General features: G+C 41.1%; 1 protein-coding gene across 1 annotated transcript in view; it reads right to left on the bottom strand.

The window, feature by feature from the left end:
* Positions 1–843: 843 nt before the first annotated feature.
* Positions 844–19,184, bottom strand: part of LOC111075659 (heart- and neural crest derivatives-expressed protein 2) — a 40,381-nt gene continuing 22,040 nt past the window's right edge. The window contains exon 4 of the mRNA XM_022369099.2: positions 844–924. Coding sequence (XP_022224791.2) covers positions 844–924 — 81 coding nt within the window. The remainder of the gene's footprint in view (positions 925–19,184) is intronic.

The following is a 19,184-nucleotide window of genomic DNA, read 5'->3' as shown; positions in this document are numbered from 1 at the left end:
CAATAATTAATTATTTTCGGGTCGAAGACAGACCTCGGAAAATCACGGTCTCAGGTGCAATCGCCAGCTGCATAAAAGGGCCAAGATCGGCCGAAGAAGCAGGCAGTCCATCAGCCCGAAACCAAGAGTCTGCACTAGGCAGTCACAAACCCAAGCCACTGCACTAGGCAGTCCATCAGCCCAAACCCAAGACACTGCACTAGGCAGTCACAAACGCAAGACACTACACTAGGCAGTCCACCAGTCCACAGCACCTTTAGGAAGACCAGCAGGTCTCGAATTGTAAACAAGTAAAACGAATAAAGGCAGTAAATAATAAACAAAACCACGAAAGCTACCGCGTCATCAATTCTCCCACCTTGCCTACTGCTCTTTCGGACATTTCAAGGCCAGCCCCGAACCTTAAGTTCCAGTAGATCTACAAATTTCTTGTAGAAGACCCTGGACAGGCTGATGCATATCCCAGCCTGAAATAGGTATCTTACAAGCTCTTCAAATCCATTATTCCTGTATTAGTCGGTATTTTTATCTTGTCTGAATTAATGGCCAGCTCAACATTTTTCTAGCAACAGCTGGGATGCTGGGATGCCCAATCTGAAATTCATCCCTATTTTCTTTAGCAAAATTTTTATCTTGTCTGAGTTCTAGTTCATATATTCCAAGACTCTCTATTCGTTACCATTCTTCCACTCTCTGAAAATTTAGAAAGAAACTTAAAAGCACTTTTTTCTACAATGCCGTTACTGTTATTTGAATTATTCTCGGTTATTGTCTCAGCAACGAGTTTTGAATAAAAAATGTATAAGCTATTTATTATTTTTATTTAATTTAATATAGGAAAGCCTAGTTTTGATCAGGATTAAGCTCAGATGCCCAAACATCCTGTGGCCAACCTGTTCGTCCATTGGTCGTTATCCGAATATTCTGTAAAAAATCAAACACAAATTTTATTTCAGTTATTTTTTGTATGACTCTTAAATATTTTGGTTATTGGTCCGAAAGTGAAAACAAAAAAGGAAAGTACAAAATGTAGTTTGGAGAACCATGAGACGATATATTTTGGGCGCAAGGGCGCCTATATCTGAAATTTTCCAGGAAAAATTCCCATTTTTATACCCGGTAATCAACAAGTTTAGAGATGTATTACTTTTACAGTGTAATAGAAATTGGAAAGGAAGCGTTTCCGACCCAATAAAGTTTATATATTATTTGTAAGCATTAATATCCCAATTGATATAGCCAAGTCGCTTATATCTCAGAGACTATATATACTAATGGCCCCAAATTGTATTCAGACTCCTATATCACTTTTATACTTTGTTATGCTCCTTTCCTCCTTCACATAGAACGAAAATCTGTAGAATCCAAAATTTTGAAGATACAAGAAACCCGAAATCCGAATGACCATTTCTACCAGATTGGTAAATCTGGATCCTTATTATAGCCAGATTGAACAAACAAATTTGCAGAGGCTTCGCTACTCCTTCTACTCGATTACTCATTAGATCAGGGGTGCCCAAAATCAGCTTACGGCAGAGCACACACCAATACTCCCAAACAAAAACGCAAATACGAATAAGAGAACAGCGCAAACTCGAAGAAAAGACAACAACAAAATCATAACAAAAGTCGGGTTAACACCAATCAGAGAAGAGGCAAAACCGGTTTTTGCTGGGCGGACCGCATACACACAAAGTTGTTTGTATGTGTTGGGCCTTCGGTATGCTGATACACAGTACAAACTCTGTATGCATAAAAGAATTGGTTTTTTATGCTGGGGCCAATTACACAAACAAAAGAGCTCGCGGAGCAATGGGCCTGGGCACCGCTGCATTAGATGGACGATGGATTACTTTTGGCTTATATCGATAGCCGACATATTGATTAGAATACGCACTTAATCGCGAATAAAAAGATTGAACAAACAAATTTGCAGAGGCTACGCTACTCCTTTCACTCGATTACTCATTAGATGGACGATGGATTACTTTTGGTTTATATTGATAGCTGACATATCGCGAAATCGCGTTCTCTTTCGTAGTGACCAGACGTGTATTGGTTTTGCGCTCCGCGTTTTCCTTTTATTTTACTTAAACAGGCGGTGTTTTATGTTTAAATTAACTCTTTAACTAACTTATCTTAAAATCAATTTTTACCGCGGGTGCATGACTAATAATTGTGTAAAAACACAACTTATTTTATTAATTTCGTGCGTCGGTTAGTCGTGTTTTTGTGTAGTTGCTTTTCGTAATAACGCCCTCTCATTACATTTAGCCGCTCTTTTTCGTAGCTATTGCCGTCTGTCACTCTCTCTCTATCACCTAAATCTCAATAACTGTTCTTTCTCCCTCGCTCTCGCAACTTTCTGTACAGTAACGCTCTCACTTATAAGCTGTTGCTGCAACCACTCTCCTCCCTCATCTCAGTTTTTACGATTTCGTTTTAAGCATCGCTTTAAGTATTTGCTCCGCACATTGGTCTAATTGCTACTTGTTTTAAACTTTTTTTTCCACGAACAAAAAATTAAAAGTCTTATTCTTAGGGATTTTGCGGTCGTCTGTGCCAAAAAAACCTGCAAGAAGCAGATCACCCATGACCAGACCAATATCCCTTGCTGGCTTTGCGAAAGCGTAGTGCACGCAAAATGTGTAGGGATTACGGGCCGTGTAGCAGATGCCATTTCCCAAAACAACGGCCCTCATTATAGTTGTGAGGAATGCCGTTCTGTGGAATACGACATGCGGTCTTCCATGAGGCAGACGCGGAATGGCTTCAAAAAACTGATCGTGGGCTTTAAAAAAATATACGATCGGCTCTTGGCCACGGACACTCAGTTCAGCCGGCATCCGAAAAATTTACTCCGACCGTTTACGTTTGCTACTCCAAGGGCACCGATCGCTGCTGGTAATGCAGATTCGGGAGCCGAGTGCGTCACTTCGGAGAGTATGCAGTTAGACATGTCTGTAGCGTTAGTGTCAGTCGAGTCCGCACCCAACTCCTTAACTATCCCATCAGTTTCGCTCCCACCAGCTTATAGATGTCCAGGATTTTCGAATACTGGCATCACAGGTACTAGGCCTGTGGTGCCAAAAACACTGATGGGAGTCCCACCGAAGCGACAAGTTTTTGTCTCGCGGCTAGCCCCTGACCTCACATCCAATGATGTACCGCTTTTATATAAAGCAAAATAAAAGCCGTCGGCTTAAAGGTGGAAAAATTTCAATTTTCTTACGCCAGGGAGATATCTTCCTTCAAGATAAGCGTCTCCCCGACTCAATTTGAAAGCATTTGTTCCGCCAAGTTTTGGCCGGAGCATTTGGTGATTAAAGAGTTTAAGTCTTAGAAAAAGAATAGGCCCCCATAACTCCTCCTAGTAGTCAGACCAGTGCTCCATCTCCACCCCCATCTTCTACCCATCGAAAAAAACTAACTTCTTCTCTTTTAGTTACCTACCAGAATGCTAGAGGCTTGCGTAGTAAGCTCAGCACTCTTTTTCTTGATAATCTCTCATTCTCGTCCCACGTTATTGTGTTTACCGAGACCTGGTTAGAGCCGGAAATCCTTAGTTCCGAAGTTTTGTCAGGTCGGTACACAATTTTTAGAAATGACCGTTAGTCTCGACGTGGAGGTGGGGTCCTTATTGCAGTTCATGTCGGAACATTTCATAGTCCAGGTTCAACAAGACCTGGAATTCCTGTGCGTAAAACTGATTCTCCCAGGCTTTTCCATTTTCATTATTTTATCGTATATTCCACCTTCCTCGGATATCTTAATATACGAGCATCACCTGTCTGCTTTAAAAACGGTTTCTTCCTTGCTATCAGATAAAGACCATATGATAGTTCTTGGTGATTTTAATTTGCCAGGTACTGTTATGTCTTCGGTAAACGAGTCTAATAACCTTGTGTCCATGTCACGACATGTGCCCATATCTACGGCTTGCTAGACCTATCCCTGTCTCAAGTCAACCATGTGAAAAATTCCTTGGGTCGATTGCTTGATCTGTGCTTTGTCTCGGATCCGACCATAGCGTTGGCAAGCCGAGCCCTTCCGCTCACTATACCTAAAGACTCCTACCATACTACATTCGAAGTGTTGGTCGATATTGGGCCTACTGTATTGGATCGAACGGGTAAACTAACTGAACGCTGATTTCGTAAAGCCGAGTTTACGAAGCTTTATTGGTCTGCTCTGTACTTGTGCCCTGACGTTATGAAAAGCACAAACATTTTTTACAATGAACTTGACACATTTTTTGATTCTTGTGTCCAATTTCTTGTCCGGTTAGATCTGGGAAGCCTCCTTGGTTTACCAAAGAGTTATCCAGTCTAAACGAGAAGGAACGTGTGAGTCGCTTCTGGGGACGCGACTGTACTTATACCCGTACTCAGTCAGTTTATACATGTTTGAGCTTATGATTTTTTAGAAGTTTAAAATTAAAAAAAAAATTTTACTTTTTAAATTTTTTTGCTAAGTCTGTTATCTACATCTACTTTTACAATGTATATTCTAGATCTAACATGAAGACTCTAAATGTACCATTTAGATTCTAGATTCCTCCGCTAGAGGGCTCTCGCGTACATAACGAGGCAGAGTGTGCGAGCGAGAAAGAGAATGAGTAGCGGGTCTATTGCTCAAAAATATATATACTGACTGAGTACGGGTATAAAAGTAGAGTCGCGTCCAAAGGAAGCGACTCACACGTTCCTTCTCGTTTTTGTTAATTTTTTTCTCATATTTTAAGTTTTTTAACTGACAGAAAAAAATTTCTTATCGGTTTCATACGAATATCAACCCTGATTCTGTTCGCGAAGTGTTTTTTCGGATTTGAGTACTAGGCTTTAAGAAAATGTTGGGTTTGTTCCTTGAGGAAAAATCGTGTCGACTAGTGCTATTGGCCCCAACAAGCGTGGGGTTATCGTGGCTGTTTCCCTTGTTCCTTGTCGTTGTCCTTGTTCGGTGCTGGTGGTCGGTTCTGAGGCGGTCTATTTTTCACTTTTTCCGTTGTGGACCCTGTGCTTCTTTGCTCTGTTGTGTTTGTCTCGTGTTTGAGATCCTCGTGGTTTGTTTGGGATACGTGCTCCCTGTGGTTGGCCTAGGCCGCGGTTGCTTCGTAGTAACCTTGGGACTCGTGTTCCGGTTTCTTGGTTGCTGTTTGCTGGTGTTGGCGTCGGATTTGTGTTTTTCAAAGCTGTACTTTTATAATTTCAAAGCAAAAAAACATCCCATATCGTGCGAGTCAAGCAAAACAATGTACTCGGCAACTCTAGCAGTTGTCTGGCAACTCTCCGTGCAATCAGTTGTTAAAAAAAAAACAGACATCTGAATTTTACGTTAAACTTAATTAAAATGCTTTTACCGAGACTGTTGGCCACCGAAGAACTACGGAGGCAACATATTAGATTACAAACCTTGCAGCGCAGGCTTCTCAGATGCGCATCCGACTTGTTTTCACGTTCAGACGATACGTATGTGGTTTTTACTGTTGTCTTCTCAAACTACTGCTAATTTGGTTCATTACAATTACCAGTTTTTGGTATAATGATCGCTATGCTTTTATTTGTGCTGCCATGGGTCTTCACTTAGCCGAACAGGGGTTTTTGATATAAATGCAATGGCAATAATGTGTAGAAATGGTTTATTAGTTCTGTTTTGGCATTTTGAAGCGATGCCACCTGGTAGAAGTACAAATGACACATGTATTTTCACAATTTTCACAAAAAGTATGCACACGTTTGACGTAAAAAAAATTTTTACTGTAATGAGCTATTTTTTGTAATGCTTAATTAAAGAAAAACAGAATTCTTTCAATATAATTAATATTAAATATCTTGATCCGAATTCGGCTTAAAAAAGATGGCATGACTGTATTAACTTCGAAAGTCCGAATTGGATTGGAATCGTTTTAGGTTTGTTTTATGGGTGTATTTAATCAAATCGCTGGATAAATTGTGAGCGATTTTGATTCCGCTGAAAATTTGGTCTGTGGCACCGCGGAATGGAATTGAGGTGAATTTCCAGCGGAAGTGTTTTCTGTGGCACCCCTGATATAAAAATAAAGAGATAAAAATGTATAGTTCATCATTACGGGAAAACGCCTGGGCAGATTTAGTTTAAATTTAAGAACGGCTCGGTTGATTTGGCTAAAATTTTATTCAATTCGTATTTTCCAAGAGAATGTTTCTCCGAAAAAAAATGTTGGAAAAACCAACCTACGATCCCGAAAAAAGTTATTTTGTATTTGTTTCTTTTATGAAAGTAGGCGAAGAGCAAATTGTCATAGTTAAGGATTAGTTCATTATTCATCAATTGAGTTATTTGCTTGACTAATGCTTGCTAAGTAGGCAAAGAGGCAATTGTCATAGTTGAAGATGAATTCTAAGCTCAAGTTATTATTAATCAATTGAGTTTAATATTCCTGCCATTAGACGATCAAACCTTGGACGACGTACATGTCGTAAAATATGTAATCGGAATGTCTCTATTAATCTAACGAAAGAGGAACGTTCAGAAGTAAATTAATGGAGACGTGCGCAATAGCCTACCAAGATCTTCACTGCGTTGATATCGGTTCATTGTCTGTCGTATTCCAGCATTGCAATGCATTGAAGTTTCAATCGGAAACCCCCGGCATATTCTGCGCTGCTGGAAAGGGTTTTTTTTAAGTTTATTTTTTATGTTTATTGTAAACAATTATCACAGACAATAAAGTACAAATACTTAACGTACTGTTACTGTTGAGTAGCAACTTTTGTTAAAGGTCTGGGACAATTTCTATTTACTATTTTAAGTTAAATGCCGTACAAACGGACGACAACGGAAATTGTGCAATATGAATTTATATGTTCCTGGTGGCCCAGTCGGACGGATGGATGCGGCTTAACCTCCACCTGGTGCAGCTCCTTACCAATCTTCTAGCGAGGACGTTCGGGTGGCTCCTTAGTTTGGTCAAGTATCGTCAAGTATCTTATTAACAAGCAAGCCATGTTAATAATGTCACCGACTGAGGGGACTCCAAGGTCTTTGGCGATATGTCTCTACGGACATACCATTCAGCACCACAGATCTTTCGGAGGGTCTTGTTGTGAAACACCCGGATCTTGTCAAGGCTCATTTTCACTGCGATACCATAGACCTGATGCCATAACTCCATGCACGCGGCAGAATTATCCTATATATGCAGATCTTGTAGGCCCGGCTGAGCTTGTTGCTAGGCTTAAGAAGTCAGAAGAATTTACTAGCCTTGCTTTCCAAGGCGCTTTTGACCATCCTTGTGTGGCTGACAAAGCTCAGGCGGGGGTCCACCATGATTCCCAGGTACTTATGTTCCGTCCTCTGCTCCAACAGCTCGCCATGAAGAAATACGTTCCTTTCTTAAGAGTGTGTGTCACTATCACACACTTCTCAGGGTTCAAACTGATATTCCACCTACAGCCCAGTTCTCAAACCTTTTAATGTACCGCTGGAGGTTTTTCATGGCGTCGTAAACGCAGTTGGCCCTTGACAGGACTGCCGTGTCGTCGGCAAGTGTGGTAAGTTTTACATCGATTGGCTGGGACGTATTTTCAACGATATCCTTAGGTATATCGTGCGGCTGTACAGCATTGGCCCTAGCACGCTGCCTTGCGGGAGTCTGGCGTCAATCGCCTTCACCGTGGAAACTGCTCTGCGCTGTGCGACTTGGAACGTTCTGGCTTTTTAGGAAGCTTCCAATAATCAGGAACAGCTGGGGGTTTATCAGGGGTTTTATCTTCGTAAGTAATCCGTAGTGCCAAACTCTGTCGAATGATTGCTGGATGTCCAGTTACGCTGCTACAAGATATGCTCCACCACCCTATGCAGCTGCTCCGCCTGAACCCAAATTGGTGATTAGGGATAGCTCGATTTACGGATGGGCTGTCCAATAATCTGCGAAGAATGCAGCGCTCCAGGAGCTTCCCAGAAGTGGGTAGCAGGCTGATTGGCCTGTAATTGGCCAGGTGGTCCGGGGATTTGCCGGGGCTATGCAGCTTGACAACCTGCGCGGCTTTCCATGCTTTGAGCGCTCTGAGTGGCAGACACTCTGTTATCTATATTGTCCTTTCCTGGGGCTTCTTTATCTTTGAGCAAGCGGATATCCCTCTTTAGTTCCTGCAGCGTGATTGGGGCAACCGGGAGCTCCATTTGGTGGATTTAATCCAGCTTAGCAGCAACTAGGCTTGGTCTCCTCACTGAGGCCTTGCTGAATGGTCTGAATCTGCACTCCAGCTCATCTGTAAAGGCTTCCACCCGGTCCGCTGCTGACCTCGCCCATGAGCCATCTGCCTTTCTTACTGGGAAGTTAGGGATGGATTGCCGTTCGTACGGGCTCGTGAGCTTCTATAGGGTGTAGTTCGAGTTCACGTCTGCAGTCGCCTCAGATAGTAGTTTGTCGGTGGCTTCGGAATTTAGCTTGGCCAGCTTTTTCCTCAGCCTGTTGGCTACTCTCTTGAAGCGTCTATCCATCCGACGAAGGAATTCTTTCCTAAGCCTTTTTTTTTTAAAGCAGTAGTCCTTCTACTTCACTCGACGTCACGCTTCTGTGACTTCCACTACGCGACGGTTGTGAATTGGTGACCTTGTGGGTCAAGGCAGCAACTTCAGCAGCCGCGCAGACCTTGGCCACAAATGTGTCAATGGCCCCTTCCACTTCCTCCGTGGTCCTCAGCTCCGTGTTTAAATCCAGGGAGCCTTCCAGAATTTCTCTGAACAGAACTGTGTTTGTTCCAGTCTTGAGTATCCTCGTTTTAGCAGGGATCATCTAGAGTGTAGCCGTTAGTTTGCGATTGGTGGTAAGTGGTAAGAGCTTAGCTCGAGCTCCTCACGGGCTGAGAGCAGGTTTCTGGGGATCAACTTGAAGACGAAAAGTCCAGGCACGAGGGCGTGGAACGGCGACAACTTGGGTAAAAGATGGGGCTACCCGTCGTCAGTACTTGAGCCGCGCAGTTTGTGAGGGCGGCGTGCAGTGCCGCTCCTCTGTGGTCTCCTCTGAAGCTGCCCTTGATTCTGTGCTTAGCATTGAAGTCGCCCCCAATAATGAACCTGCTTCCAAGCTGGCTAAGCAACCTGTCGAACTCCGCACTGGTCCATGGGGTCGATGGTGGTAGGTAGACCGCTGCTAGCCGGATCTGCCCTAGTCTTACCGCTTGCAGGTGGTAGTGCGTTATTCCACTCTTTATGAGTACGGCAGCTCCTCCCCTGTCCCTGTTGTTCGGGTGATCGGCTCTGTTTACATCGTAGCCATCCATCGTGTAATTCCTTCACTCTATCAGCTGAGTCTCTGTGACTAGCGTCACGTCGATATTATTAGCACGCAAGAATAGCGCCAGTTCATTTAAGTTGTGAGCAATGCTGCGAGCGTTTCAGAGTCCGACCCGTAGGTCGCTTGCTCTTCTGGACTTCGGGTTAGATAGGTTTACCACCCGATGCCCCAATTTCTCAAAGGTCTTGTTTATAGTTTCCATTGGGGTGGAAGCTGCTGGATTTTTATCCACTACACGGTAGGCCCTGTCTTCGGAGAGACAGAAGTGGGTGTATTGCACCTGCAGGGAATTGAGGACCCTGATCACCAGCCTGTGAGTGTCAGCGTCCTTGGCATAGATTCTGAGATCCACTGAGGGTACCATGCGGAATTCGTAGTCCTCTTCAGGAATCGGAGGACTCAGGACAGCCTCGACGGCAGCAATGTCCAGAACCACAGGGATCGTAATTGGTTAATTGGTTTTCTAGGCTTTTTCGGGACTTGTTCGACTTGCTTTGGCTGAGCCGGAGTGGAGGTGGACGGTTGATCGTTAGCCTACTGCTGCATTTTCGGCAGTTCCCGGAGTTTGGTTGACAGCCGTGGCCAAGTGCAATGGGGCTTTGCTCGAAAAGGGTGTACGGGCCTGTTACGAATCGCGGGAAGCTATGTGAATCTATCGTTGTCAGAGCTGCAAACGCCGTACTGTACTGTACTGTACTGTACTGCGTCCACATGTACGTAAAGGTCGAAACGGAGCGGCTCAATTTTATTCGTTTTAATCAGTCGAAGTTACGATCAGAAGAGTACATCCACTTGCGTGATACCATCGCCTCTGAAGTAAACGCCGCTAACATGGGTTTTGTGACCATTCTCCCAGCTACTTATATTGGAAGCCCGCGTCACATGCATGAGTAGAAGCGTGGTGTACCACATGCACACATTTTTCTTTGGTTTTTCGACAAGATTCGACCAGATCATATTGATTCAATCCAGTTCGCAACCAGCGATCGAAGTGTTCGGACGTGTAAAACAAAATCTCGGAAGATCAAGCTCAGCTCATTAAACCTTATCAAACTTTGATGCCAACCACTCTTTAATCTTATTTTCGCGTGCGCGCTGTACCTACAACTACAAAACAACTGTACAACAACAACAAGCGAAGTATTGCGCAAAGCACACACAATGCGACCTACAATGGGACAGCCACCTGATCCACCAGACATTTATAAATCTAAAAACAATCCAACTACAATGGATTTCTCTTTCGGACCCAAATATTTAATAATGGAAAGATTAACGAATAATACGTCTAGCAACAGCAATGATACAAAACATGAAACTCTAAAAAATGTCTCTCCTTTCTTAATTAAAAAAATTATAGAATTTACGTGCAATGGCAAAGTTGAAATTTGCAAAAATAAATGAGAAATGGAGGAATACTCATAAAAACAAAAGACTATACCCAAGGTAACAAACTGTTAAGGCTCACAGCCCTATCTGCTGAGATAAAAGTTAAAATAACAGAGCATGCATCACTCAATTTCAGCAAATGACCTTCGAATGATCCCAGAAGAAGACATACAAAAAGAATTGCGCTCACTATATGTGTCAGCAGTTAGGAAAATAACAAAAATGAAAGGAAACGAACGAGTTGAAACTGGACTTATTATTCTCACATTTGCATTGCACGATCTCCCAGAATATGTACGCATTGGATACCAACAAACAAACGTTCGTACATACATTCCCATGCCTATGCGCTGCAGAAAATGCCTGCGTTTTGGACACACATTTAAAGTATGTCAATCAGCTGACTCAACATGCACTACATGTGGAAACCCTCAACATTGTGACACTGAAAATATGGAAAAATTTACAAATGGACTTCACTGCATAAATTGCATTGGAAAAAACTTAGACAATAATCATTCCTCATTTGATAAAAAATGCCAAATATTCTTAAAAGAGCAAGAGATTATTGCTATTAAAACCACCCAAAAAGTTGACAATAAAACCGCACATGATATTTATAAGTCAAGACACATTGGAGATACAACATTCGCAACAGCTTTAGTCAAAATTTATCTTTAACATCAACACCGAAACCATCAATAACACTACTCGACAAAATTGAACTTTTTATTTAGACTGTGAACCAAAATGACTTTTTCTGATAGATTTCGGGATTTAAAAATTTTTGTAGCACATTATCATTTTTTTTATGGTGTAATTTTTTTTAAAGAATTCTTAAAATCTGGTATTTTTTTTCATTGTTTTTTTCAGAGGTTGTGCTTCTATTTTTCACATAACTTAAGTATCTTATATCTGGTTGCATAGACCTTTGCAGTTCTGAAAAGTTCTAAAAAGCATTAATTAGGCGTCGTCTAAGGTATTGCTCATCAAAATCTATGGATAAACGGTCAACTTGCAGCCGTTTGACCAATACAACTGAAAAATAATCTTACCCTTAATTAGTGCTTTTATTTTTCACATAACTTAAGTATCTTATATCAGGTTGCATAGAACTTTGCAGTTCTGAAAAGCTGATAAATGCAACTATAAATCGTACCCAGACACTTTGTATCTGCAGTTTAACGTCTGGAAGATATTAAGCTTTCAAATTCAAATTTCATCATTTTTTTGCGGTACCGAGTCCAAGGTATGGACAGTTACTTTTACTCCAATGCAGTGCTTTTGTTCATTCAAAATAACTGGAATCGAGAGATCCATGAAATGGGGTTACCCGAAACAACCTGGTCAAGGGATTACCAGCTACTCCTTCAGAAGAAATACCGCCACTAAAACTAAAAAAAAGAGGAGATATCGTTGTTCGGCTAAGCGCCGGCCCATGGCAGCACATAGAGTAGTTGAGCATCTCTTAATGTAATGTCTCTCCTTATAACCGTTTTTTTGCTTGTACTTATGCTCTTGCTGGTGCTTTGCTCTTTTTCGGCGTTCGTCAGCCGCTGTGGGGGAGGCTCATCAGAAGGCAGAAGTCACTCAAAATTCGATCATCACCGTAGTTAAACGTTTAGCTGTCTGGCACAGTGACCTGCCTGCCATAGAGTTCTAAACTAAACCTAACATAAACATATCAACTTCAACAGTCTTGAACTGGCCCCCGCATCTTCAATCGACCCATCGTTAACTCTTTTGGATAATGCATATATATTAACTTAAGTAAAATAAACTGTGAATATATTAACTGAACAATCGTCGTCTTTTAAATAATCTTGCAAAACAACGCTACTGAAGAAGCTCAGTAGCTCAACAGTTGGTGACCCCGACGGATATAAACATTAACTCGTTAAATTTTATCACAAGACACAATAACATTTGTCGTTCTTTTAATTCGCATTGAACAACGGTTTTTTCGGTATTCGGCTGTGCACAAGCAACAAAAACGGTGCTCGCGTCGTCTGCTTGCGGTTCTTGCTGCATTTACTGCAAGCGTTCGTTCTTCTTTGCGGTCATCTTCCCGCTAGGAACGTTTTCTAGAGCCTGCGCCGAAATGGGTGCGAGGAACGACGGTGCAGTGACCGCTGCTGGAAACAGTCCGGCTTTCCTAAAGCGGAAAGCACCAGCGTTATTTGAACGGATGAAGCAGCTAAAAATTGTCTTGTAGAACGCGTCCCTATTCGACCACTTCATGCTCGTTGGCAGGCTGAAGCAAATCGAGGAGCTGCACGGCACTTTTAAAACCGTGCACAGTGAACTCGAGGAGCTGGACATCGACGAGATTGGGAGTGAACTCGCCGATGACTTTGAGGAGCTGTTTGTGACGCTCAATGGGATCATTCTCGGAGAGATCACTAAGCGGTCCACTTCCGTAACTCCGCATCCTGCGTTTGGTCAGGGAATCACACCGGCCCCATTTCAAGTGGATTGGTGCGCGATTTTGGAGCCAATTGGACTGACCGACAGAAGCCAATACCAATCGAAGCATCCGTTTCTTGTGCCGGCTCTTCATGGTGGAGCAGGAGACGAGGAATCCTATTCAAAGTTAGAAGGCGGCCTCGATTGCATCCACACAGGTGGACTTGCGTCGGATGTGGTTCCTGCTCAGCCTACGACCTCGTTTACGGACCTTCAGGCCTTGTGGGTTCCCTGCAAACGCTTCGTTCTGGCCGATGTTCATCCGAACGAACCCACGCTCTCTGATGGCGGACGTAATTCTGGGCATAGCGCTGGACCTCAAGCTGTGCTGGGCACAAGACCATCCCGACATTGGCCTATTGGGGGGGAGGGCAGAAATTGCAGAAATTGCGCTATTCTTTTTCGCCTCTTCTTCTTCTGTCGCCGAGCATCACATGACATGGCTCAACTTCAACCGATTAGATGTCGGACAACGCGTTGATTCCTTGCAGCAAATCTACAGGTATCGACGGAAGGAAGAACGGCCCCATCAACAACAAGCTTTGTCTGCCCCGTGATCTTCAACGGGGGGAGTATGTTTGGTTACGCAGCCAAATAGTGGAAAAATGCCTAGATTTTAGCCAGTGGTGCAGCAGTAGAGTAAATCCTTATTATAGTTTGTTGTTTGCACTGTCCACTGTACTAAATTGTCATTTACCTACAAACTCATGCACGCATTCATGCTCCCGCACGGCAGCAGCCTATGCAGCCGTTCTCTTTCACCTCTTCATCCCGCGCCTTTCTTTCTTTCCTTTGCTTTGCTATCATTCTCTCGATCTGTCGCTCTGCGGGCGGAAGGGGGCGAAGCGAAATTTTGAAATACACTTGTAGCAGTGGGATATCACATGAGTCTGGAAACCAAATTTGGTTGCTCTAGCTCTTATAGTCTCTGAGATCTAGGCGCTCATCGAGACAGACAGACAGACGGACAGACAGACATGGCTATATCGACTCGGCTATTGATGCAGATCAAGAATATATATACTCTATGGGGTCGGAAACGTTTCCTTCGCTGCGTTGCACACATCCACTTTTACCACAAATCTAATATACCCCTTAACTCTTTTTTGAGTACGGGTATAAAAATATAACAGAAAAAGACAACACTAAAATCGCTCCAAGATCGACTTCCAAACGTACACTCCGGCAACTAAAGGCCGCCAACAAAAATTCGAAAGCAAACAATGTAAGAAACTCCAGCCACAAGTCAGATTCAGAGGAATCCATGTCAAACGATGAGCTCTTAGCAGATAAGACCTAATTATAAGTTAATTTAAAATACGGTCTCGGCTGGACTGACGGTCAAAGAGATTGACTAAGTTCTCTCCCTGTTAGTCTAATCGAGATCTTTTTCTTTAACAATAAACTTAGCTCTGCAAAATCAGTAATAGATAATATTATTCCTCACACTTTGCTATAAAAATTTAATCAATCAAAATGTCTTTAAAAATCCTCCAATGGAATATTAAAGGATATGTTAATAACTACAGTGAGCTATTGATAATAATTTAAAAACATAAGCCACACATTATCACTATTCAAGAAACACACATTTACGACAACCTTAACTTACCTATTCCTGTAAACTATAAATTAATAATATCCACTGCTTCTAACAGGTTTGGTGGAGCAGCTATTCTCATTCACAAATCAAGAGAACATTCTGAAATAACTAAAAACAATAAAAACAGAAATTTGGAATCTATCGCTATAGAAATCCATACAAAACAAAAACTCGCAATATATTCTACATATATATCTCCCAGCAAACCTTTTTCATCCAAAAATCTCGAAAACATATTCATAACTCGAAATATACCCACAATAATCACAGGAGACTTCAACAGTTGGCATTATTGAACAAGCACACTTTTAAATGACAACTCTTCCACACACTACACAACACACAACACATTCACACACTTAGATTTAACATTCTGTTCACCCCAAATTGCACCATTTGCTGAATGGAAAGTCTTCGGTGACCTTTGCGGAAGCGATCATTTTTCCTATCCTCATTTCCTTTTTTCCAAGCCCAAAAATAGAAAACATGTCCCGACCATATTTCATAACCAAAAATTCAGACTGGGAATCCTTTTCCAATGCTACTAACATCATAAACGCAACATACTTAACCAGTAACAATATTAACAAAGAGGCAGCATTGATAAACAAAATTATATTAGTGAGTGCACATAACACAATAGCCCAAACCTCGCCCAATAAATACAATCACAAGGTTCCATGGTGGAATTCAAACTTAAACGACATTAAACAAGAAAAAAACAGAACATGGAGAATACTAAAACTACAAACGTGCAAATGCTATATTTAGAAGACAATTAAAATTAACCAAAATGAAATCTATTAAAAAGTTCACATCAACAATAGAACCCTCTACACCCACAGCTAAAACATGGGAAAATATAAGACGCTTCTGTGGCTTAAATCCAATAAAGACTATACACTGTCTAGAAAACCCTACTGATAACCTAGCAACACATTTCGGCTTTCTTAAGGGCTAGGTTTGTTTTTTTTGTTTTTTTGAACTGGATTTTTTTTTGGTAGGTTTTCACTGCCTACTGGCTGCGCTGGTTGTAGACGTGCTTTGGGGTCCCACACCGGGGCCTAGGCAAAAAATATTTTTTTGTGCCGGCATGGGAGGCTAACCAACCTAAAATGGAGCAACCTTTGGCGGCGAGCCCACGCCCCCGAGCGGGTACGGTACCTGACGGCGCCATCGCACCCCTTTTTGCTTTCTTTTATTCGTCCCCTTTTTGTCCCGGTCGACGCATGACTTTTTCCTCCCCCCTTGTTGTGGCCCCCCGTCCTTTTGCCCTGAAGGGTGGCCGGCGGTTTTGGTGTTAATCTAGCAGTAACATCTAAGTGCTTCTATTTTTCACATAACTTAAGTATCTTATATCTAGTTGCAAAGAACTTTGCAGTTCTGAAAAGCTGAAAAATGCAGCTATAAATCCGACCCAGACCTTTTGTATCTGCATCTTAACGCCTGAAAGATATTAAGCTTTCAAATTTCATCATTTTTTCGCTATTTTTTTTGAATTTTGACATTAAAAACTTGGGAAGCGAAAAAAAACGAGAAGGATCGTGTAATTCGCTTCTTTGGACGCACCTACTTATACCCGTACTAGTCAGTATATTCATTTTTGAGCGTATGATTTTTTAGAATTTCGAATTAAAAATAAAAATTTACATTTAAAATTTTTTTGCTACATCTGTTATCTACATCTACAATGTATATTTTACATCTAACATGTAGATTTAGATGTACCATTTATATTCTAAATCTCCCCGCTAGGGTTGCCGCGCACTGAACGAGGCAGAGTGTGCGAGCGGAAGAGACAGTAGCGTCAGCAGCGCTGGAGAAGGATGGGGAACCAAAAAAAAATAATTTCTTCATTCTGGCTAAAATTATGATCAGATCTGATTCAGATTGGGCAGTCTGGTAGATATAGTCATCTCTACGATACTGCGTTTTATCGTATCTTTAGAATTGTGCCTGCCACAGATTTTCGTCCTTTGTGATGGCGGAGGGGGGGCGATTTACACTTGTAGCAGGTGATATCACATGAGTCTGGAAACCAAATTTGGTTTCTCTATCTCTTATAGTCTCTGAGATCGGCACTCAACAAGACGGACAGACAGACAGCGGACAGACAGCAGACATGGCTATACAACCGGCTATTGATGCTGATCAAGAATATATATACTTTATGGGGTCGGAAACGTTTCCTCTCTGCGTTACACACATCCACTTTTACCACAAATCTAATATACCCCTTAACTCTTTTTTGGTACGGGATAAAAATTATCTCAACAATAGACAGAACCATCTTAATATCCAAAACTAATAACCTCCCATACTTACCGCAAAAAATACCACACTTACAACCCTTTTGGCTTCTACCCACAGATACGATAGATACTTCGCTAGGAATACACAGTACAAAATATACAATACCATATATATATGGAAACTTTTTGCAATATTAAGAATCAATACAATAATCATACGTTCATATACACTGACGGACCTCAACTAAACAACATAACGTGCTACGCAATTACTACAGAACACACACTTTAAATACGGGACGCTACCACATTATCATCGGTGCTATCCGCATAATTATGCAATTTTAGAAGCAATCAAATTTATACAGTCAAGTAAAGGAGCATTTGTTCTATGCCTGACAAATAGAATATTTAAATAGAATCAAATTATTGTGGATCCCCGACATGTAGCCATTACTGGTAATGAACTGGCTGATCATATGGCTAAAGCTGCAACAAATATGCCTTTAATTTTTACTCCTAATTACAATATAAAAGATATCAACAAACTACACAAAAATCAACTCTCCAGCCAAAAACAAATATATATTCAAAATTTAGTGATTGGTATAGAAATCCAATAAAAACTACACACATATAGACAATTACATTCACAATGTGCCACAAAATAAACTTACTCGCTTAGACCAAATTAAATATTAAGGCTTAGATTAGGGCACACAAAACTAACCCACAACACTACTTTAATAAATCCATCAACTTGTCCCTTATGCAATTGTAACAACACTATAAACATAAAACACATACTTAATATCACTACTCGCAAAATTGAACTTTTTATTTAGGCTGTGAACCAAAATGACTTTTCTGATAGATTTCGGGATTTAAAAATTTTTGTAGTACCTATTATTTTTTTTTTATGGTGTAGTTTTTTTTTAAAAATTTTTGAAAATCTGATATTCTTTTTCATGGTTTTTTTCAGAGGTTGTGCTTCTATTTTTCACATAACTTAAGTATCTTATATCTAGTTGCAAAGAACTTTGCAGTTCTGAAAAGCTGAAAAATGCAGCTATAAATCCGACCCAGACCTTTTGTATCTGCATCTTAACGCCTGAAAGATATTAAGCTTTCAAATTTCATCATTTTTCGCTATTTTTTTTTTTCGAAATTTTGACATTAAAAACTTGGGAAAAGTCGAAAAAAAAAACGAGAAGGATCGTGTAATTCGCTTCTTTGGACGCGACTCTACTTATACCCGTACTCAGTCAGTATATTCATTTTTGAGCGTATGATTTTTTAGAATTTTCGAATTAAAAATAAAAATTTACATTTAAAATTTTTTTGCTACATCTGTTATCTACATCTACAATGTATATTTTACATCTAACATGTAGATTATAGATGTACCATTTATATTCTAAATCTCCTCCGCTAGGGGTTGCTCGCGCACTGAACGAGGCAGAGTGTGCGAGCGAGAAAGAGAATCAGTAGCGTCAGCAGCGCTGGAGAAGGATGGGGAACCAAAAAAAAAATAATTTCTTCATTCTGGCTAAAATTATGATCAGATCTGATTCAGATTGGGCAGTCTGGTAGATATAGTCATTCTCTACGATACTGCGTTTTTATCGTATCTTTAGAATTGTGCCTGCCACAGATTTTCGTCCTTTGTGATGGCGGAAGGGGGCAGGGCGAAATTTTAAAATACACTTGTAGCAGTGTGATATCACATGAGTCTGGAAACCAAATTTGGTTTCTCTATCTCTTATAGTCTCTGAGATCTAGGCACTCAACAAGACGGACAGACAGACAGACGGACAGACAGACAGACATGGCTATATCAACTCGGCTATTGATGCTGATCAAGAATATATATACTTTATGGGGTCGGAAACGTTTCCTTCTCTGCGTTACACACATCCACTTTTACCACAAATCTAATATACCCCTTAACTCTTTTTTGAGTACGGGTATAAAAAATTATCTCAACAATAGACAGAACCAGCTTAATATCCAAAACTAAAAACCTCCCATACTTACCGCAAAAAATACCACACTTACAACCCTCCTGGCTTCTTCCCTCAGATACGATAGATACTTCGCTAAGAATACACAGTAAAAAATCTACAATACCATATATATATAGGAAACTTTTTGCAAATATTAAGAATCAATACAATAATCATACGTTCATATA

The sequence above is a fragment of the Drosophila obscura genome, unplaced genomic scaffold, assembly GCF_018151105.1.
Source record: "Drosophila obscura isolate BZ-5 IFL unplaced genomic scaffold, ASM1815110v1 contig_193, whole genome shotgun sequence".
NCBI lineage: Eukaryota > Metazoa > Arthropoda > Insecta > Diptera > Drosophilidae > Drosophila > Drosophila obscura.
Note: the sequence above shows the minus strand (reverse complement) of the source record. Positions and strands in the feature narration are given on the sequence as shown.